The 23,542-nt window shown below is 33.2% G+C and overlaps 2 protein-coding genes across 2 annotated transcripts in view; both read right to left on the bottom strand.

Moving 5' to 3' along the window:
• Positions 1 to 7,696: 7,696 nt before the first annotated feature.
• LOC111705356 (liprin-beta-1) lies at positions 7,697 to 14,866 on the bottom strand. Its single transcript, XM_023477861.1, has 6 exons — positions 14,778 to 14,866; positions 12,675 to 14,201; positions 11,620 to 11,796; positions 10,216 to 10,269; positions 9,635 to 9,737; positions 7,697 to 9,553 (listed from the first exon to the last, which is right to left on the bottom strand). Exons 2-6 carry the CDS (start codon positions 12,810 to 12,812, stop codon positions 8,133 to 8,135), a joined length of 1,893 nt encoding a protein of 630 aa, XP_023333629.1. The 5' UTR covers positions 12,813 to 14,201; positions 14,778 to 14,866; the 3' UTR covers positions 7,697 to 8,132.
• LOC111705339 (uncharacterized) overlaps positions 13,836 to 23,542 on the bottom strand; it is a 58,310-nt gene continuing 48,603 nt past the window's right edge. Inside the window, exons 31-38 of the mRNA XM_023477838.1 lie at positions 22,159 to 22,261; positions 20,263 to 20,339; positions 19,752 to 19,796; positions 18,411 to 18,475; positions 15,717 to 15,857; positions 14,948 to 15,077; positions 14,778 to 14,855; positions 13,836 to 14,201 (exon numbers count right to left, since the gene is read on the bottom strand). Coding sequence (XP_023333606.1) covers positions 13,836 to 14,201; positions 14,778 to 14,855; positions 14,948 to 15,077; positions 15,717 to 15,857; positions 18,411 to 18,475; positions 19,752 to 19,796; positions 20,263 to 20,339; positions 22,159 to 22,261 — 1,005 coding nt within the window. The remainder of the gene's footprint in view (positions 14,202 to 14,777; positions 14,856 to 14,947; positions 15,078 to 15,716; positions 15,858 to 18,410; positions 18,476 to 19,751; positions 19,797 to 20,262; positions 20,340 to 22,158; positions 22,262 to 23,542) is intronic.

Here is a 23,542-nt window from a genome sequence, read left to right as displayed (position 1 = left end):
ATCATTTTATTTGACATATACATCCCAGGGTGAGACTTACTTGTGTTTTATGCTTTGACAAATTCTCAAATAAATCCTAAAGAATTTGTCCACAACACTGCATACTCAGTTTAACTACCTTACATAGCCGGTCTGTCCTTTTAAGACAAGAAAACAAATTTCCACCTTTAGATCGATACTTTACTATTTTGGCATAAAGAATCTCACCTTTTGTGGGTAACCCTGTGTAATATAAATTGACAATTTGTTTTCATGAAAAGATGGATTATGTAAAGTTTTTTCTTTGCTGACTTTCCTGAGTTACAATCCATAGAACTTTAAGATTATTGCATCTAGTCGACGGAATTTTAGTTTTATCCATAGATAAAGATAGATTGCGCATAAGACGACATTTTTCATCTTGAAAGATATAAATGTACAGAGATGTTTTAAAGATATTCCTATTATATAGAATAACTAGGTCGATTGTGAACATTGGCTGTTCTTATGTCATTGAGTACTTGTGGTGTACATGAGTTCTGTAAAAAGAAATTTAAGTTAGTTTAGTGCTTCTCATGTCCTTCTTCAGTTCTCGTCAATATGATATATTGCTCAGTAAAATAATTTGATATTTTCAAAATAAAATTCCCTCCTGAGTGGTTTAATAATTATGAAATCCATTAAAACACCAAACCACCCCGCTTATCATTGAAGTACACTTTGACCCCTAGAAGTATGAGTTCGCGGACTGTACAATTCTTGTTGATTTTGCGTACATTAGCTATCTATGTTTAATTATCTATGGTTTTATCTTGATTCAAATATCTGACAATGATAAAACTAGGTTGGAATAAATTCCAGAATTTAAATGGATTGTTCATCTATTTCTGAATTCTCTTAATAACCATATTTTTGGTATGAGGTAAGTTATCACACCGCCGAAGTTTCGGAGTCCCAAAATGATCTTGACTTTTAGCGAAAAGGAGTCGAGTCTTTGCCATTAACTCAAATTTTCTTTTCCCTATATCTTTGAAGCCTGATTGCGTAAACCTTTGATATTTCAAACTTAGATTATTTAATCTAATAGAATTCATATTTTGAAATAACTAAGGTTGGGTTCCAAAGATTTACAAGGAGATGTTCGAAAATCTCAAAAAATAAATATTTGGCCTCGAAGAGTCATTATAAGAAAAATGTTGACAAGCCCTTTGTTTAGGATTGTATATAAATATGATGTTTGTTATTTTAAATCAAAACTAAATTTAAAACTTGTTTTTGCTTTTCATCCTTTCTCGACAAAAATCCTATTAAACTAGAAAATAGGTATAAAACAGCTTTATTTTCTGAAACTTGTATTTTCTATTTTTGTTAAACTGGTATAATCTTTTTGCAAAGAAAATTGAAGTTGTTTGCAAAATTTTCAAGAAGTTTTCAAGTTAATGCCGATACATTCAACAAAATAAAAATTTTATTTTTTCTGTACGGAGAATATTGTGATTTCTCTACAAAAGTTGCACATTTTTTACTGCAGGAAAATATTTAGAAATTATCAGAATTAAACGCTTTTAAACCTAGAAAAACAACAGTACTTTCCACATTATGGATCAGATAAAGGTTTCACGGGTACCGTTGTAAATCGGACACTGCCATCTTTGCGTGAAGGGTCACTTGAAATTACGCTTACAGTCCCTTTAAATGCAAGGTTGGAAATTTCTTCATATTTACCCAATTATGTCTAACCTTGGATATTGAGTTGACATTCTACATGAAATGTTTTTGTCGGATATTCTTATACAAGGTGTCTCACTAAACATGAAAATTGTCATAGACTGTGTGTAAACAAAAGATGCATGATTTTCAAGTTTTCAAATAATGTATACCTTCTTTGAATCTAAAAAAGCAATTGATTTTAAATCAATTTTTTATTTTCTAATTTATCAAATTGAAATCAGAACGAAATTCTTTAGTAGTCTACACAGGTAGTATTGAAAGCCCGAAGGAACTGAGTTTCTGTAACAAACTCAATTTTTTAAATTCCTATATCTTTGCAACCAAGTATCGTAGACCTTTGATATTTCAAACTATAAATTATGTTAGATAAGATAGTCTAAGTTTGAAATATCAAAGGTTTACACCACCAGTTTGCTCAAGTCAGTTCACATTTTAAAACCAAGTAAATATATTTGAAAAGGATAAACCAACCTTTGCTTGTCAAGTTTATTAGGAAACCCTGTAGAAACGAGTATTGATGAGTTAGTATCTGGCAGGTTAACAAAGAGAATAAAAGTTTGGACAGATATCAAACACACAGTTCTTTTTTATCATTGTCCGACACTCTGGGTAGATGATGCTACTTCTTAATCTTGCAAACCTTTGGATTTCCAAGATCTTGCAGAACCTGTTCATCCATTGTTTAATATCTTGTAGAACCAGGAGTTCTCATGTTCATCCCTAGTTTAATATCTTGTAGAACCAGGAGTTCTCATGTTCATCCCTAGTTTAATATCTTGTAGAACCTAGAGTTCTCCTGTTCATCAATTGTTTAATATCTTGTAGAACCTGGAGTTCTCATCTTCATCCTTAGTTTAATATCTTGTGGAACCTGGAGTTCTCATCTTCATCCATTGTTTAATATCTTGTAGAACCTGGAGTTCTCATCTTCGTCCTCAGTTTAATATCTTGTAGAACCTAGAGTTCTCCTGTTCATCCATAGTTTAATATCTTGCACAACCTGGAGTTCTCATGTTCATCCTTAGTTTAATATCTTGCAGAACCTAGAGTACTCATCTTCATCCATAGTTTAATATCTTGTAGAACCTGGAGTTCTCCTGTTCATCCATAGTTTAATATCTTGTAGAACCTAGAGTTCTCATCTTCATCCCTAGATTAATATCTTGTAGAACCTGGAGTTCTCATGTTCATCCATAGTTTAATATCTTGTAGAACCTGGAGTTCTCACGTTCATTCATAGTTTAATATCTTGTAGAACCGGGAGTTCTCATGTTCATCCATAGTTTGATATCTTGATTCCAAGTTTAATATCTTGTAGATCAACCTGGAGTTTTCATATTCATCCATTATTTAATATCTTGTAGAACCTGGAGTTCTCACCTTCATTCCTAGTTTAATATTTTGTACAACCTGGAGTTCTCATCTTCATCCATAATTTAATATCTTGTAGTATTGTAATAATGTATCACATCCCTAGATAAATTGTGTATGGTGTGCTGTGTTATGGTTAAGTTTCAATGATAACTAATTCTCCCAAAGAAAATGTATTATGTTTATCTGCAGTGGATTTTGTATCATAGACCATACAGGGTGCAGCATGTATTTACACCTACTAAATATTTAGTCAGATCTATAATATTGGATAAGAACTTTTTTTGACAACCTTAAAGGACACCTCGAACTCATAGCAAGAAAAAAGCTCGCCAGAATCGAGAAAAATAGAAACCTAGAAAGAAAAATCCTGAGGTGGGTGAACATGCAATATGATGCTGTTTTTTTACTCTACCAGCTGCGATACTCGGCCGACTATGAAGACTGGACTACTGTCGAAAATGCCACATCCTGGCGCAACAAAGCCAAAAACTTCCCATTTTGTTATCCGGTGCAACTCCAATGGGGAAAAAACCTTAAATTCCATAGAGTGGGTAACACTATAAAATTAGAGGAAAGTAGGGATTTTCTAAGCTATGGGAGCATTTGGAATTGAATTCCTAGTGAACAAATGTTGTCAGCTCCATTTTTAAGATCACTAGGCGTAACCAGGATTTGGGCATGGAACTCAAAATAAAATTGCAAAAACCTACAAACAAGAAACAAGAAGAAAAAAGAAAATTGAACATGAAAAATGGTAGGGAACTCCGATGATAAGCTCTAAACCATCAATTATCAATTTTCCCATTGGCGAATGGAGAAATCATTGGGAGATAGGAAGATAGGGCAGGGAGACGTCCAGCCCCTCCATTTTACCTCCGTTTCAGAAAATATATCTTAAGTATGAGTTAAAGCTTAGTCAGCACTGTATTAACCTTCAATCTGCTTATCAAGTCAGGTATTCTTGAGTTAAACAACAAAACTGAAAACTAATACAATGGAGCAGATTGTCCCAATAAATACTGGTTTCAAGAAATTTTTATTTTCTTTCAAAATTATCAGAATCAGGGACAGTCAACAAAGGAAAAGAAAAAAGGAAGAAGAAAAACGACAAGAAAAAGAATCAAATCAGAATTTGTCTGTATCAACTGTATCCAATTTATAAGAAGTAAAATTCAAAAATAATAAATTGTTAAAAAAAATTGTCATATTTAATGGGACACACTGTATCATACTAGATCGTCTTACATTGTCATGTTTAATGGAACACATTGAATCATCATATTTAATGGGACATCCTGTATCATACTTGATAACGTCTTAGATTTTCATATATAATGGTACACACTGTATCTGTATCATACTAGTTCGTCTTACATTCCCATGTTTAATGGGACACCGTGTATCGGCGACATCAAAATAATTTCAATTGTCGTCTTGGCAATTTTTTAATGGGCTTTATACTATTTAACCTTAATCACAGTAATTGTTAAAATGAAAAAATGTAGCCATGAAATATGCCGGAACAGTTTTAAAGCGCTCCATATAATTATTCAATTAAAAACTAAATACAGGGTGTCCCACTTCATATTTACCCAATTATGTCTAACCTTGGATTTTACCAGAGCTGGGAACTTTAGAATGGGATATCCTTAATCCCGATCAGTTAATTAATCTGGAGATTAATAAAAAGAGGAGAACAAGTGTTATTTAATCTCGAGATTAAGAAAAAGAGTGGATCAAGCATTAATCCCGATATCCACCATTCAAAAATTCCCAGCTCAGATCATATTGTCATATTTGATCGTCTTAAATCTCATGTGTTTTGGGTAACCCCTTTAACATAAGATCATCATGATTACTTCACCCTGTACCCCTACTGCATGATCTGAAGACTACATGCAGTATATAATCTGTAAGTAACGTCCTACATCATTAATCTTGAGTTCTGTTTACTCATCAATTATCTCCAATATTCACAATTATCCGTCTTTTGGAACGAAACCATCCAGATTATCCTAGAGATACGGATTTAGTAGACAGAGCCAAATATGCTTCAATACAGGGTCTTCAATAGTGATCAGGTTTTCCATGGATTAATCGTCCTTATTTTATCCCAAAAAAGAGTTAAAGATACAGGGATACTCTCGAAATATAAGCCTTTGGATACGACTGTACGTGTAAACATTATTGGGACCTTTCCCTTTGGTTTAAATATTAGAACAATCCCTTTCAGATATATTGATGTAGTCAAGAAATACATGATTTCAACGTGCAATACTTCAGTAAAATAGTTATGATAGATTGAGTATAGATGTACTTGAGTACGAGAAGAAATCATGTAGATGTTGATTAAAAGAATATTACTTACACTAGAGACGATGGTATCTCCTTGCCACAAAAAAAAACTGAATCCTGTTTTCTCTCAGCTTTATACAGACTTAGTGACCTTTTACGACTAAATATTTATTAAAATGTACATGTAGCAGTATGATCTTATGCCAAGGAGGGGGTTCCAGCTAGCCCAGGCAGGAAATGGAGGAAAGAGGTGGGGTGAATGTAAACCCTATATAGCTCTATTTCTGAAACCAACTGTCTTGGTTAGGTTGCGGCCAAACTCTGTTACTCGCGAAGGCCGCAATGAATTATAAGAAGAGAGAGATTAGTATATGTTTTAGTGTTAGGTTAGGTTTCGACACTTTCCGAGCTGGGCGCTGTGGCTAGGACAGGCCGGGGGGGCCGAGCACCGCGGCTAAAACTGGCTCTCTCTCTGTCTTATAATTCATTGCAACATTTGCGGGTAAAACAGATTGGCCGCTGCCACGAGCCACGAGCTCCCCAAATCATTAACGAATAGTAACTTAAAAATAACAAGTATTGCAGGTATTTCAATAACACGATCTATACTTATAGGATATGGATTGATACATTCTAAGGCATCCTTTAAGCCCAAATATTTCGAAAACTGTCTAATATGATGATAGAAATATAAATTCAAGAATTAGTATATTTAATACAACAGATAAGTTAGTTTAACAATTATAAATATTTTATAATATATAAATATATATACAGCAATAATTCCACTAGTGTAAAGTTTAGAAAGAATTAATGAATAGTGAAGTTGGCACAACAGATAGAAAAAGCACCGAGGCCGGATTTATTTCCTTTAATATTTTGAAACCGAGTTAAATATCTGCACCGTGCAATATATGCTGTTTTAAGGGAAATATGTTTCCTCATGAAATAACGCTATTAACATGCTCAGAAAATACCAGCACATTAAGGCACAAACAGGGTGCACATTGTATAAACAGAATTCATTGATACAGAACATACAATATTTAAATTCGCATAGGCACAATGGTTAAACTCAGAACTTGACGAGTTTTTGTGTAAAATCTTAATAAACCAACACTTTTTTATGAATACAGTTTTATGCATTACTTAAAGGGAGTGACAGGCAATGTATGGTAGTTGAACTGAGAATGTAGTATTGTGGAGAAGTTTTTAGGATTTATTTGAGACTTATAAAACGTTTAAATGATGTATAATAACAGAGTTTGAGCGCAAAGTCGACGTTTAAAATCATCCATTTGAGTGGGTTCGTTTTCAGAATCGTTATTTTTGAGGTCATTAATTAACGACAATTAATAAAAATTCTACAGTAAACTAAATAGATGTTTAAGAACATATTTCTCAGTGGAAATTTGTCGAGATATCAATGTTAGGATTAATTATCTCTTTTTAAATTAATTATATCTATTTTATCATTATATTGAATTTCTTATTCTTTACGAATTTATTTGGAGAATTCTTCAAATGTCGTTTTTTCAATAAAAATTCCAGAAAATGTTTGTGAACAAGGAGAGATTACAGAAACTAATAACAGAATAAAATTACTTGTTTTCGACGAGGACAATTTTTATTTTCTAAACCTGTTTCTAGAAAACGTTTTATGTCTCAAATGAATCCTAATTTTTTTCCCCACAAAACACCATTCTCAGTATACTAGTGCCATACATTGCCGGTCACTCTCTTTAAGCAAAAAAATGAAATGCTAGTTTCTGTAATAATGTTATAAAAAAAAGTACGAAAGTTGCCAGATTTTTAAAATTTAAGAATATCCAAATTTGAAAGTTAAAATATTTGATTTTGTATGTAACTTCATGTAAAAAATATAATCAGAACAGTCATTTAAAAAACAATATTACAAGGCACATGCACAAGTTCATTTTAAGTAAGTAATAAGTATGATAAGTTACAGAGTAGGCAGGCACTAGATCATATGGTAGTTATACGGACATTTCTTTACCGTTCTTATGATCCCAGATCCTTTGGATTCGCAACATTTTGGCTACATTGTTCCGGATCCGCAAAAAAAATGCGGATATACGAATCCGGATCCATTTTTCTATGGCGAATCTAGGATCCGGATCCGCAGCAAAATGAAATGGATCATAAGCACTGTATTCTTCACAAATTAAAGTAATAGTCTACATTAATAATTACATTCGATATATTCAATAATGTTTTTGTGCGTTCTTAACTTCTTCAAAATATGTATGATTTCCTAGGAACATAAGTTTTTAAGGTAATTTAACTAAAAATAATATAAAAATAGTAAGATTTATAAATAAACTTCACATTGTAACCGTCATATAATTTCGATTTTGGCAACAGTACAAAAATAAGCAAAAATTGAGGATTTTCAGTTTCCTGGTTTCAACTACACAAAATAATATTACTAGCTGTTGGCTGAAAATGCATATTGTTTAAAACTATAAGATAAACAATTGTCAGGATTGAGAGGCGTTGAAGTGTGTCAAAGTACTCTTAGAGTAAATGTGCTTCCATCTTGTTTAATGGATGTTCTCGTCTCAACTTGGATTTGGAACGAAATAAATATTTTCAAGAATTATCCCGGGAAATGGAGATTTTGCGTTATACAATAGTTTAAAAATTTTACCCATTAGGGAAAAGGCAATTTTGTTTTAAGACGGAGTAAAAATAAATAAAATAAAAACATGTCCTTTTTTGTTCAATATCGATTAGTTTTTATATTTCGAATTTAATGCTGGTGAGAGAGGACAAACCAGGCAGTCCTCTGCATCAAACTCAGCCTTAGACTTCTTACGTTTTAGTGTAAACTGTCCGTGGCGGGGTTTATGTTTTGCTGTCGGAGTAAGTGGGACAAAATTAGGATCAGATTGAAGTTCTCGTTTCTCTCCCATCAAATCCTTCCCAATGAGGGTGGAGAAATGTATGTTTAGATGGCGTCGAAGTAAGCTCTTACTAGGAGGGATGGAGAGGAGGGCGGCTAGAAGCTCGGAGTTAAACTTTGGTTCAAGGATTATAAGTGCTCCGTGTACTCCAGAACCTCTGAGGTTCGGAGCATACTCCGCTAGATCAACCTGTCTCAACCACTCCATCACTCTATGGTTGCTCCAGGTTATAATATCAGTATCCTCGGCGGAGTTTGTTGCTCGTCTCTTCAGGAACTCAGTGTCAAATTTTTGCTGTCTTAATATCTGTATTCCACGCCTGATTGAGTAATGATGAAGAAGGTTGGATACCTTCAAGTATGAGAGATCATCTACAGTGAGTAGGTTAAGTAATCTTCCATCTACCCGACACTCAATAAAACTTTCTTTATATTGTGGCAGACCAATATCATCCAACCACCTGACAACCCAGGAGCAATCTAGGTTTCCGGCAGGATCAGGCCTTTTCAAATCTATCTTGGCCTGCATAGCCAGGATTAATTTCTTCCTGTGCAGTGGGTTCTTAATCCCTAGCTTAGTATCCAGATCTACTCCACCCAGTTTAGCAAGATCTGAACCTGTTCCTATGTGTCTCTGAACCTCTCCAGTATATTGACCTAGACCTATGGTCTCCAGCCAAGTGCAGAGCATGTCAACCGACCACTCGGAGAAACGTTTCTTCTTAAAATTGTATCCGTTCGCGTTCGACCAACCCAGACGTCCACCCGCGGTGGCTCGGACACCCCCTCGGTTGAAGTTAGTATCAGCTCCAGCTTGACTTGGAGCTCGATCACTTTCAAACCCACCAGAGTTGCTTCTTTTGATTTTCCCCAGAATCTTTCTGATACCCCTGGTTGACCGACCAGACAAGGATATCATGCTTGTATCCATCTCATTAGAATTCTCAAAATTTTCATCGTCGGAAAGCGGAACTCCTTTCCTGGAAACCGGCGAATTATCATCCGGACTACTCACAGGAGTTGGAGAACGAGCTAGACCTTGACTCAGGTTACTAGGTCGTGGTAGTTTAGGGGTTGCGTTCCTATACTCAATTAAATCCCTCTCAAGTCTTGCGCATTTTAACTTGAGACTAGCAATCTCAGTTTTGAGTTCTCCTTGTCTCATGTCGGAACCACTGAGGTTTCTGTCTCGACTTATCGTTTTCTCCAACCTCTCATATGCGTTCTCCTTATTCCGCAGATCTCTCTCTAAATACAAAAAAAAACTTTTTTTTCTATCTCAGATAAAAGAAATAGAACGGAAGGAATATTTCATATACAATCTGTTACCTAATTCCGCTATTCTCCGTGCTTGTCCATCTATTTGATCCTCTAGTACTGTAACCTGGAGCTGGAGAGAATCCTTGTCTCGTTCCAGCTCCTGCATCCGATCCTATATATACAATACATTTGTCATTTATACACAGGAATGAAAAGGTGGGATGAAGGATGAGTGGAGAATAGTAGATGAAGGGATGAATGTTTGAGATGGAGGACGAATAAGCAGGAAAGAAGGGTGGATGGATAGAAAGGGTAATATTACCGAAATGATGAGTAAGATAAGAGGGATAATTTTTGGGAACGATGGATAGGACAAGAGTGAAAAATTTGGGATTGATGGCTTGGAGAAAAGTAATAAAATGTGATGTTCTTTCCGTGTTTTTGTTTTTGAAAATATTTTTTTCATTTGCAGTTTTTCTACAAAATTGCGCATTTCTTGCATACATGAAAAAATGGCGGATGATCTTGAATAAACACTTTTCGAGTCAGAAATACAATGTCATTGCAATGCCGTTGCATGGAGAGTCACTTAAAATTACGCTTACAGTCCCTTTAAGACTGATCCAAAAAGAAAATGTGTATCCAATTACCTCAACTCCGGTAAGATCATGAATCCCTGAGTTTGCATCCTTGTTCCACCATTTCTAAAAGTTTAACAGCTGATAAAAAATAGCATTTAAATATAAATGGTTCAACCTTTCCCATTTGGATTTTGAAATAATATGTTCTACTATTGTAGTCGGCCTAAGAAGATACCTCTTATATGGGATAAAGTACATAAAATGATCTTCCTATGTTAGGTGTTAAATTAAAAAATCTATCTTCTTTCGCATCTTTTTAACAGTAAAGATGTATTGTTTCCCCAAGAACTAGAATTGTATTTTGTGCATTGTGCAATGAAAAGACAAAATTTCAGCAATTTTACGTTGTTCAAGTAATTTAATATACTTTTCTTTCATTATTATCAATGTTCTAGATAGACGTTTGAGGGAAAATATTAATATTAGCTAAGTTATCAAAACTTATATTATATTAAATTCTCATAAACTATGTAAATAATATAGAGTGAAGCCTTTTCTGTGAAATTTGTTAGATTTTGTTCCCTCAGAACAAATTGACATAATTTTTTACTGATAATGAAAGTGATAAGACATTTAAGAGGAAGTATTTTTCAAGTAGAGATAGAATTTAGACATATTTAAAGATGATAATGATAGAAAAAAGATATTTCTCAAGATAATATTATTACGAACTATAAGTCGACAATAACATTTAATGTAATTTTTGACTGATAATAATAGAGATTAGACATTTTTCAAGATAATATTCTACAAGCATTTAGAGGTAATGTCATTTTTCAATGATAATGACAGAAAGTAGATAGTTTTCAAGATAATATAATTACGAACTTTAAGTAAATGTATATATAAATGCCATTTTTTTTTTGATAATTATAGAAATTAGATTTGTTTAGAGATAATATAATTGCAAGGTTTCAGAGGTACTGGCAGTTTTTACCGAAAATGGTAGAAATTAAGAAAATTTTTATGATGATATCACGAGGTTTCAGAGGTAATACCTGAAAATCCGCCATCTTGAAAAACCCTGACCAACAGCGGGTGGCTCAGTTTCATTTGCCATAATACTTTTGCCATAATTACACTTGCCATAATACTTTTGCCATAAGTACAGAAGTTAGGTCATCAAAAATCATTTTTAATTCTAATAGATATACATTATACAGTATACACCCCTGCATATTTGTTGCACTGAATTATACAAATGATAATGTTTGATGTATATCACATTGTTTGTTTAGCCAAAAGATTCCCACAATTTTTTGTCCTATTTTTCAGGGTTTGAAAAAACTGGAAGTTTTTACCGAAAATGGTAGAAATTAAGAAAATTTTATGATGATATCACGAGGTTTCAGAGGTAATACCTGAAAATCCGCCATCTTGAAAAACCCTGACCAACAGCGGGTTATTTATTACCTGTGAATTATAAAGATTGGTCGCATATTCAGGTTTATTATTCTTGAGCCAGGTTAGCAGGAACTCCCTGGTCTCGGGATCGGTCTGGGTGATCACGTCCCCCTGGGAACTCAAGATTGCACGTTTTAAACTCCTGAGCGCATCCCGAACTGAGACTGCAGGGGGAAATGTAGAGTCCTGAAAATATAAAAAAACAATAAAACCCAACAAAGCTCACTTACAACTTAAGCGGTTTTATAAGTAGGATTTATTGTTTTTTGGGGGGCGTTTTTTGGGCTTGGTTTTTTATGCCAACCCTGCTAATTTTGGTTTATTTTTGATACAATTTTTTTATTTGATTGTCGAACTTATTTATCGTATAACTAATTTTCTTTACGTATTCATGTTCATAATAAATAAATTTTTCTTGTTGAATAAAATATTCTTGACAGAAGTTTTAGAATGTTTGTGTTTGTCTGAATCTTGACTTGTCTGTTAGTTTTAGTATCTGTACACGTGTACGGTCTACAACTGTACAATGTACACTGTACAGTAGGAGAACTTCATCTTTATTCCTCTCAAGTACTATGCAGGGGTGTATTGTGTATAAGAATTACTTTCCCCCTCCCTCCAGGGGGAAAGAGAAATGATTTTTGTAGACTTGCAAACAGAAAAAAAAGAAAAAAAATTAGACTTTAACTGTCAATTTTTTCTTCTTGTTGATACTGTTTGTTACCTTGAACGAGATTTTAATGACCAAAACTTCTAAAATTTTGTTTTATGTCGTGCATGTTGATTGCTGAATATAGTTTTAAAAGGGAGTGCTATAAATAACGATTTGGCAAAGAAAGAAACATGTTTACAGTTGTAGGAAACCAAGAATATATGTAATAATACTTAAATAATATCCGTACTATCGTCTCTGACGTTTTGACCCCAAAATTTATTTATTTCCCTTCAAAATTCCAATAAGGCGGTAAAATGCGGGAAAGATAATTTTGTGGGAACGGGACCGGGTAGGGGAGGGGGAATGATTTATTACGAAAAAACACACCCCTAGTACTAGGCTTGTTTACCTGGATAGAAAAGTTATCGAACTGTGGTAAATCGTATCTTGCTCCTTGTATAATACCGTCCATCTGCTCAAGCGCAGCCTCAAGCATCCTAGAGGCCTCAGAGGTCATTCCTGATCCCCTGCTCCCGTCCTCATTCATCCTGGTTCATCTGAAATTTCTTATCAATATTTGCATAATGGCGAGGACATTTTCAAAATTTATACGTGAAACCAAATACGAAACTAAAATTACGGACAGTGACCGAATTTAATGAATCTAAGCCTCGTCCCAAATCCGCCAAAAACCGGTTTTAATTGAGAGCCAGTTTAAATCTTGAAACATTGAATACAACTTTAAGTGGAACCAACCATATTTGAGCCGCGGCTCAAATTCGTCCTCAGATCGTCTAATAATACTTTAATACCATAATTGTCTGTTACAACGAGTATTTAGGAGATTTAAAATACATTTCATAAAAAATAATGCTACAAAATCTTGCAAATAAATGAAAAAAACTGAAGAATAATTAGTACGGTGAAATCTAAAATATTGCAGGACATTTTAACTGAATGTATGTTTTTCTTTTTTTTTTAAAGCTCATGCTGAACTATTTTTATAATCGTGGCAAAATGTGATCCTTTGTTCTTGGAATTACACGCTATGCGATCACTGGATCAATCAAATACTTGGAAATTAGATAAGCGTTTTGAGGAAATTTTATAATTCTGTCTCGAGGAGGTATGTATAGAGTAACTCTCTACGCTTCATGATTTTTTTTTTTTGGGGGGGGAGTAAGAAAAACCTTAGAGGTGGGGAGATGGTGTATACCGTAGCGCATATGTAATTGAAAAATAATTTCCTTCATCCTCCGTTTTAGAAGTGTTTGTTTAGCGGGGACTTCGTTCTTTTATCGGTAAGTTGGCCGGTCTTTCCGGGAAAATAAATATTACACTATAAATTAAAGCTAATTACATTTACTTATGGACGTCATACTTTATCCCTCCCCCACCCCTACGGGATAAACAACATGGATAATGGATGTCAGCCCATCCAGTGACGTAGAAAAATGTTTGTTTAGGCGGCGGAAGGGGCAGAAGAAATATTAAGAGAGGTGTTGAGGCGGATAAACTGTGTGAGCCCCGGTTTACAAAACCAGGGTTCCGAGCCACACAGAGAAACACGTCATAATCTCTCCTCCGCCAGCATTTCAGAGAGAAGGCCAGCGGCAGTTGTAGCGGCGGAGCGGCGAGGACGTTTAGAAACCGTGTTCTCGTTTTCCTCTCTCACCAGAGCTCTTCTCTTCTCTACGCGAGCTGACTCCGCCCAGGAGGATGTTTTATTAGCCGATGGTTTCCGACCATTAATCACGGTACTACTGGTGTTCAAGTCCTCAGAAGTTGGATCAAAACTTTCAAACTCCTCCAGAGATATCCCCTGCTCTGCAGGAAGGTTCTCTAACTTCTTTTTCTCCTTGTTCTTCTGGTTTTCAACCTTGATCAACATATCTTTCAGCTCTCCCTTCTTCTCAGGATACAGCAGATCAAACCACTAAAATTAATCATTTTTTTATTTTGATAAATTATGGGACAATGTTTTCTTTGGATTTGAAAATTTTAATTTAAAACTCAAAATAGAATTGTCTCACTTGATCTATCTACTATTTTTTCTATTTCTCAATTATTATTATAAAATGATCGTTAAAGAACCCAAATGTAGAATCACAAGACCGCCATCGTGGTAATACGCCACTGCCTAAAACCCGTTCAACTGTCAGTATTGTTTAGATTATTGGAGAATGGAATGGATAGCTAGCTAGCTCCTTCCTTGTATTTAAACTTTAAGTCACAAATAAAATTAAATTGTAAAAATTAGTGTGATAAATTTGAAAATAAAATAGACATTGTAAGAAAAAAATGGCTCTTATAATTGGAGCGAAATTTGATACATTGAATTCTTGAGAAAATCTTGTCATCAATGTACCTAAGCAGGGAATTAATAAATAGCGAGGAAAAGCTGAACTTGTGTGACAAGAGTGCACGGGAGAAGTATTTCAGCCAGTCATATCTCGATTAACTAGCTTTTCATTAATTCAGAACTCAGGATATCTTGAATTTAGTTCCTCACCTCTGTAGTTCCCATTTTTGGAATATTATCCTTCTCATGGAGTTTAGTCATCAGATGCTTAGGTATATCAGCTCGTGCCTAAACATTTTATATTTACAGTTTTTCAATTAAAAAAAATAATAATTATAGTTTTTATTTTTCCCACTTTGTGCAGACAGTATGCTTTATACTAATATTGATTCCTGAATATTCTTGTTGAATTTAACCAGGATAGAATTCAGGTTGGATGAGAATACAGCGGAGACAGGTTCAGGTCCACGAGAGATTATCACACTCTCTCCTGTAGACAGACGGAGATCCCTGAATTGTATTAAGTGATCCGAGTTGGAAGGAGTTTTTGCCACAAACTCTGATTTTCTATCTTTGCAGCCTAATAAATTCTGTTAGATCAAATAATATAAGTTTTAAATATCAAAGGTTTTAAAGATATTGGGATATGCTAATTTTTTACAATAATTATTTCCTCCAGAAGTTTGGTTTGTTTGCGCGGAGTTCCAAAACAGTTTTGGGGGTAAAAAGAATTTAAATGGATAAAAAAACATGCCTTTTAATATTTTAATTTTCAATTTTTTCTTTTTTTAGATCACCAAATGTATTACTTTCACAAAAATAAGGTATGTTTGCTGGGAGCACCAGAACTTTTTCAGGGTTTTACTTTCTGAATTTTTGTGTAAAAAATATTATAAATCATGTCCATTTTTCATTTTTCATTACACATATTTTCATTATATAAGAAAATTCCCCCACTGCCCCTGAAGAGCTTTCAGTAAGAACACGAATGTGTTGATTTGTTAATATGTAATAATACTTGTGCATAAAATCAAATCTAGAGGAGCTACGAGGTCAAAAAATCCTACCAGTAATGTCACATAAATTTGACCTTCACCTTCTGTATACAGTTCACAGTTTGTTACGTGATGCAACATACGTGATACTTACGTGATCGCCTTGGTATATGGGAGTAGAGTTATTCCAAACATATACTCTCCGCCTCCCATAGGTAGGAACCGCCCACAGTCAACCACGCCCTTCCTGTAAACTGCCTTTCCCATCAATCCTCCCTCTAGGTCCAACTTTTTCCTAGAATATATTCATTCAGATTATTTTCCTCGTCAAAATCATAATTAAAAACTGAAATGAAAAAAAAATGTGAAATTAACTTTAAAAAATACTTTGATTTAGATTATTAGAGGTTCATTTAATTCTATACTTTTTTAACAGCGTAAGTATGCGCTACGAAGTACAAGTATTTTCAGACCACACTTTTGAAAATGATAAAGAGCTTTGAAATATTATATGATTATTGTTTTAATATATTTTAAGAAAGCGACAAGTCTTTCTCTACTTTTCCAAATATTTTCATGTTTATTTGAACACGCTGTGTACTGACAAACTTTGTGAAACTTCAACTTATTTCTTTCTATTTTCTGTATATACTGAATATAGTGAGAAGGCAGAACTTTCAAATTTGAAAATAGAGTTCTAGGGAAGAAATATTAATTCATAAAATATTCATCAACTTTTCATCATTAAAGGAAAACCAAACCATCCTCTCATTGGTTTCTAGGTATGCGTTGAGAACAGAGGTGCTTCGGGAGGGGGGAGGGAGTAGTCCATTCCCCCCTGAGTAAAATCAGAGGGCTGTAGTACCCCTTTATTTATTTATTATTTATGATTTTTAATTATAATTAATTTAATTATGTTACTTTGTCGCATTCCTCCCTTTTCTCTGTACTAATTGAAAAAAATACATCTTTATTTGAACCCGAAACATTCAACTTAAGTGATAAAAAATGTCCTCATTAGGACTTTTTGTCACCTAAATAGATAAAGAGAATTTAGTTCAAAGGTTTCTATTCATACCTTTCAGTTTAGATTTAATATTTTTCACAATGCATGCATGGCTAAATTTCATTTTCTTTGCAATTCAGGGGGAGTGTAAGGAGGGAGGGGCAGAGTAAATTGTTTAATTCTGCTTTTTTAATAGGGATGTGGAGATAGATTGCACTGATATAAGCATTTTTTGCAAAAACATCATAGAGGAACAGGGTGTAATTGGAATCTATGCCTTTTTTGGTTGTAAATTGCACTGTTCTTTGGATGTAAATTGCAATATTCAGGGGTTAAATCCTGACAGGGGGGAAGGGTTAAAAACTAATTATTTTACTCCCCCCCCCCCCCGGACTAAAGCATCCAACCTCCCTGGGTTGAGAACTTGTTAAAACTCTTAGCTGTAAATTTCAGCAGTAGTAGTTATCTTATCGTAACCACAATTTAAATTTGTAAAAATTTAAAGTATTTTCAATATATTTTCAAAGTCCAGCCGTTTGGCCAGCTATATCAAACATATATATACATACATCCTTATATACATACAGGGTGTCCTTAAAAAAATGGGAATTAAGTGACGACTTCTATGTCGTCTTTGTTCCGCATGGCATTATTGCACAGTTTTATATAGTATCCCAGTTAAAACAGTTGATAATTAAAACTGTTAGTTTTGGGAATTCAAAAATGTGGTTTACCATATTTTTAGGATCAAAACTGACGGAGATGTTGAGAAATCTATCCAGATTTTTTTCAATAACAACGAAATCTTTCAAATGTGTAATATCCCCGTCAATTTTTAAGATACAAAGAAGGTAGACCATATTTTAAAATCTCACAAGAACAATCAGAAAACTAAGCCGATTTTCAAAACACCCTGTATTTATAGAATATTCTAAAATGCATTAAATGTTCTACAGTACAAGTGCAGGATTTTCAAAACACCCTGTATTTATAGAATATTCTAAAATGCAATAAATTCTTTACAGTGCAAGTGCAGGATTTCACAATGCACAACGGATATCTCAGAAAAAAAGCTTGAAATAAAACGATTTATATTTCACCACTTTCATAAATTAGATTTTCATAAATAAACTGAATTCTACTAAAAGTAACGGCCCAGAAATAAAAACATAACTCTAGTAAAATAAATATTTTCTGCAATATAGCATATATCAAATGATGATGGTCTGAATTTCTATGTAACGGACACGTTAAATATTTGGATTTCCAAATCAGTTTTCCGTAACATATATTTCCTCATATCGGGCCCTATAATACTCAGATATGTGCATTGGCGTTTTTGATCACCCATTCTTGAAAATTAGTTTATACTAACTAGCTCCTAAGCTATTTACAGGATCAAAATAACACTGTATTAATCACACCTCCTATCGTAAATTCAAAATTGTATTGCAGTTAATCCAAAGGATTAGTTATAGTCCTATTGGCTATATACTTTTAGTTATAGTATTCATTTTAAAGAAACTCCATTGAGTTTATTTTGTTTAGATCTATATAGCATGTACATACTAAGGATGGGAAGCCAGATTCGTTTTACAGAAACTTTGAACGTTTTAAAGGTTTTAAATGTTTTGTTCGCTTGAATTTCCTTGTACAGTCCTTTTAAATGTTTTTTCCCTTGAATTTTTGTGTACAGTCCCTTTAAATGTTAATTTTTCGTTTGAATTTCCGTGTACAGTCACTTTAAATGTTTTTTCCCTTGAATTTCCGTGTACTGTCCCTGTAAATGTTTTTTCCATTTGAATTTCCGTGTACTGTCCCTTTAAATGTTTTTGTTTTAACCTGAAGAAGCATGTGATGGAAGGTAGTTTCAGATCCTCGGGTATATTCTTTACGGTCAGGTAAACCTTTAATGTGGAAAAATTTAGATTTTTATATGAAAAAAAAAATCTAAAAAACTTAATTTTTAGAAAAAAAAACACAGGATGTTTAAAAAAAAGATAATTATGAAAACTGATTCATGTGATAAAAGGAATTAAGAAAACCGTAAATTTTTAGGAAAAAATTTAATTAAAATCTTTGGAAGAAGAATTAGAAAAAGGATTTTCGCGGAAAAAAGAAATCAAGAAAGAAAAAAATTATTGTTTTGAAAAAAGCAACTAGAAAACTAATTTTAAAAAAGTTTTAAAAAAGTTGAATTTTGAAGTAAAAATAAAATCACGAAAACAGAATTTTTAGAAAAAAAGGAACTAAAACTGATGTATAAGGAAAAAAAAATAGAACTGATTTATTTGAAAAAAGGAGTTATTAAAACTGGTGTATTCAAAATAAAAAATTAATAAAACTGAGCTAAAAACTTTAGAATGAGATATCCGTAATCCCGATTAATTAATTTGAGTATCCAATGAACACACTTTTGATATTCTTCTTAATCCTCTCTTTTTGGATATTCCTACTGTATTAAAGTTACTTTTGATATAACAATGACAGATATATCCGATTCGACTAATGTCAGCTGTTCACAAGTGGGCTTTTAGAGAATTTAAAAAAATAAAATTTTTTATCATGTTAATATGAATTTATTAAAAAAACAAATTTTATCACATTTGAGGACTATAGTCATTTTGGACATTCGTCTCAATAAATATTAATCCAAGACTTACGTTTCACGCAAATCTGCCCCTTTGGTAAAAGTAAATTCAACCTGTATGAAGCATAAAGTCTGACCGTGTCAACCTCACTGCACCGACTATTTCTGTCCATAGAGCTAGGTATAGTATAAACTGGGACCGGAAAGGTTAACCCGGCTCGGAAATTCAAATGTACTACGGCTGCCCGTGGTTCATTCAATCGATCATTAGTTCCATTGATATGACACCATCATCACAGAAAATGCGCTAAAACTAAAAACCGGTTTTCAAAAGTTAAAGAGCGCATCTAAACTTGACACGCTGATTAGTTGAATTTTAAACTTTTTTCTTGGATATCGAATGCGTATTAACATAATCTCGGGTTTAGTAAAACCTGGAGTTTAAGCCTTAATCTCAATATCCACCATTTAAAAGTTTTCAGCTCTGATCTATTAGAAAAAAAATAATTTAATTAAACTGATTTATTTGAAATAAAATGAAATAAAACTGATTATTTTTAAAACAGCAAGGAAATGAAATAAGATAGATTTACCTGTCGTTTCCTATCCTCAGCATAACTAGCGTTTACGGAAACCACCTTAACCATGACGTAACAAAGTCTTATCAAAAATAACCCAATAAAGGAGACAAATTGTTTCTTTGATTTGACAAATACGGGGTTACCCACAAAGAAAGAGACTGCAAAGACGACCTGACATTTAAATATTAGGGCCTAGGGGTTATGACTTTACTAAGGTTGAATTTATTATTCTGCCCTGAATTTAAGTCTTTTAATGGCTTATCTAATGATTTGGCAGAGAAAAGACATATATTAAGTTGCATCATAAATGTAAGGTAACAGACATAATAAATTCCATACAGTCGTCTATGAATTCTCGTCCTTTGTGGGTAACCCTGTATATATATATCTTCCAAGATAAGCTTCTCAAAGAACGCGAAAATAATGCAATAAAAAGTTATCTTTTGATTGTTGACAGTTAAAATTAGTTTTCCCGTCCTGACTTGCATTTGTAAAGATGCAAAAAAAAGTTTTGTTATCATCCCTGAACTAACAAGGAATTAAATATCTGCAGTTTCTGATTCAATTTGGAATAGAATGTTTCAGACTTGTTTTCAGCTTCTAATCAATCAATCAATCAAAAATCAATCAATCAATTAAATAAATTATAGTCTCTACATTAAGTCTGAAGGTTAGTCTATTTGGTAAATTTGATAACTGGCTTTTGGACCACCAATAATTTTTTTCTTCAAAAAACCCTATTAGTTTTTTATCTAAGCCAAAATGCACATAACTCTCGAACCTGGCAGATTAAAGCACGCATTAAACTCCAAAAGTGAGAGATGAAGACCCCCCCCCCCTCCCCCAACAACGCCTCCAATTGAATTTTACCCATTAAATTATAAAAAACCCAAAAACTGTTGTTTTTAATCTTCCCTCAGAAATCCGCATATTATTGAATTTCCCACTTCCTTATTCGACTCTATGGGGGGGGGGGGTAGGTTTCTCACAATTTTTGCCTTTTCAATGTAACAACGTTAGAGCGCGCTCCAACGTTAACGATTTCAGACCACTCTTTTAAACCAATTACTGTTCGATTGTTAAAAACAACCATTAATGGCTTGATTGTTTCTGTTACAAATCAGTATTAGATAAAATAATGAAGATCAAGCACTAATCTCCGCATAATGCAGATCAAGCATTGATCTCCACATAATGCAGATCAAGCACTAATTTCTGCATAATGCAGATCAAGCATTGATCTCTGCATAATGCAGATCAAGCATTGATCTCCACATAATGCAGATCAAGCATTAATCTCCGCATTATGCAAATCAAGCACTGATCTCCACATAATGCAGAACAAGCATTGACCTCCGCATAATGAAGATCAAGCATTGATCTCTACATAATGCAGATCAAGCATTGATCTCCATATAGTTCAGATAGAGCATTAATCTTCTCATAATGCAGATCAAGTCTTTATCTCTGCATAATGCAGATCAAGCATTGATCTCCATATAGTTCAGATAAAGCATTTATCTCCTCATAATGCAGATCAAGCATTGATCTTCGCATAATGTAGATCATGAATTAATCTCTGTATTATTTAGATCAAGCATTGATCTTCGCATAATGTAGATCATGAATTAATCTCCGTATTATTTAGATCAAGCATTGATCCCCACATAATGTAGATCAAGCATTGATCTCCGCATAATGCAGATCAAGCCTTTATCTCCGCATAATGCAGATCAAGCGTTGATCTCCGCATAATGTAGATCAAGCATTGATCTCCGCATAATGCAGATCAAACATTGATCCTCAATACTATGCACAAAAGTTCTAATCTTGTGTCTAGTTAAAAAATAGTAAAAATTTATTTTTTATATCAAAAAAATATTTGCATTCGACATGAGATTAGGTCATCTCCCAGCTGTCAAGAAAAAGACATAAATCTAATATATTCTGCTCTGCTCCTCCCGGGGGAAATTTAGATGAACGAATTATTTTTACGTCTGTCACGGCATTAAAAATTATACTTATATTAACCTTAAATATAATTATCTTATAGAAATCTGTTTAATTTATTGTCTTGTATCATCTAAAATATATTCAGGTGGAAAATTATTTCTTGTTGTACGGTTTTCTTTATTTGTCAATATTGATTTTTAAATTGAATCAATAATTAATAATACATTACTTTGATTCGACAAAAACAGGCAGAGTAATTGATTGTTGATCAAATTTAACATTTAACTAAAGCCAATTTGATTAATCTACTTATATAATTATATAATTAGATTAATCTTTGCTGATTGATCAAATTGATTTGTAAATGAATTTTGTAATTTATAAATTACTTTGATGTTACGTACCGTATGATTTATTATTTGATTGATTTGATAAATTAAACCGAAATTTATTGATCGATTTTTTCCTAAAGTGCAAACAATGCTGAAAACTCCAAGAGGGGGGTCATCCTTCCCAAGCAGTAAATAATCTCTTCTTATAGATATATCAGGGATACTATACTTCTCATTCTAAACATATATATATCAGGGATACTATACTTCTCATTCTAAACATATATGTATCAGGGATACTATACTTCTCATTCTAAACATATATATATCAGGGATACTTTACTTCTCATTCTAAACATATATATATCAGGGATACTATACTTCTCATTCTAAACATATATATATATATCAGGGCTACTATACTTCTCATTCTAAACATATATATATATCAGGGATACTATACTTCTCATTCTAAACATATATATATATCAGGGATACTATACTTCTCATTCTAAAAATATATATATCAGGGATACTATACTTCTCCTTCTAAACATATATATATCAGGGATACTATACTTCTCATTCTAAACATATATATATATATCAGGGATACTATACTTCTAATTTTAAACATATAGATATATCAGGGAAACTATACTTCTCATTCTAAACATAAATATATTATATTATATATTAATGATCCCTTTAACTTTCCTATCCAATGTCGTAGACTTTTGATGTTTCAAACTAAGTTTAAAATATTAAAGGTTTACACCAATAGGTTTCAAAAATATAGGAATAAAGACTATTTTAGTTTATTGGGAAAATTCAGTTCCTTTGAGAGTTTGATGTTCGATTAACATGGACATCCTTTAACCCTATCACGGATGGGGGTGGGGGTGTTTTCTAACACCGCCCCCCCCCCCTCCTCTGGGGTTTATTCTGAATAACTTAAAAATGGGTTACATTAGAACACTAAAACTTCTTTACTTTTTCAAGAATTTAGTTGTGAACAAAGTTTGCGTTAATTTTTTTTTCTTTGATGCATAGGGTAGGGTGGAAAATGGTCAAACGGCGGGTCGGTGTTTAAAAAAATCAGAAATGGTTAATACATTTTTAATAATTAAGCTAAAAATATAAGGCTTATATGTTTGAAAAGACAGACTAGGGACATGTATCACACTCCCCTATCTCAACTCAAAGGGCAAAAACATAGGGGTTTAAAAACACCCCCCCCCCTCCCCCAATCTATATTAGACAAAAATAGCCTAGCCTGGAAAGGGTTAAACTGACGATCAATGAGGAAAATATCATTTTATTGAAAAACATTAACAATTAAATGAACTAAATATTCGACACAATATAAAAATATATATCCTGATATGTAAACCTATGATTATTGAAACTTTCCTTAATTTGACCACAATTAAAAATAATGTCGACGCCAATACTTACTGTCTTACCAATACTTCTTATTATCTTACCGATACTTCTTATTATCTTACCAATACTTAT

This window comes from Eurytemora carolleeae, unplaced genomic scaffold (genome assembly GCF_000591075.1).
Source record: "Eurytemora carolleeae unplaced genomic scaffold, Eaff_2.0 scaffold320, whole genome shotgun sequence".
NCBI lineage: Eukaryota > Metazoa > Arthropoda > Copepoda > Calanoida > Temoridae > Eurytemora > Eurytemora carolleeae.
The sequence above is the reverse complement of the archived record's forward strand: the minus strand, read 5'-3'. Positions and strand labels throughout refer to the sequence as shown.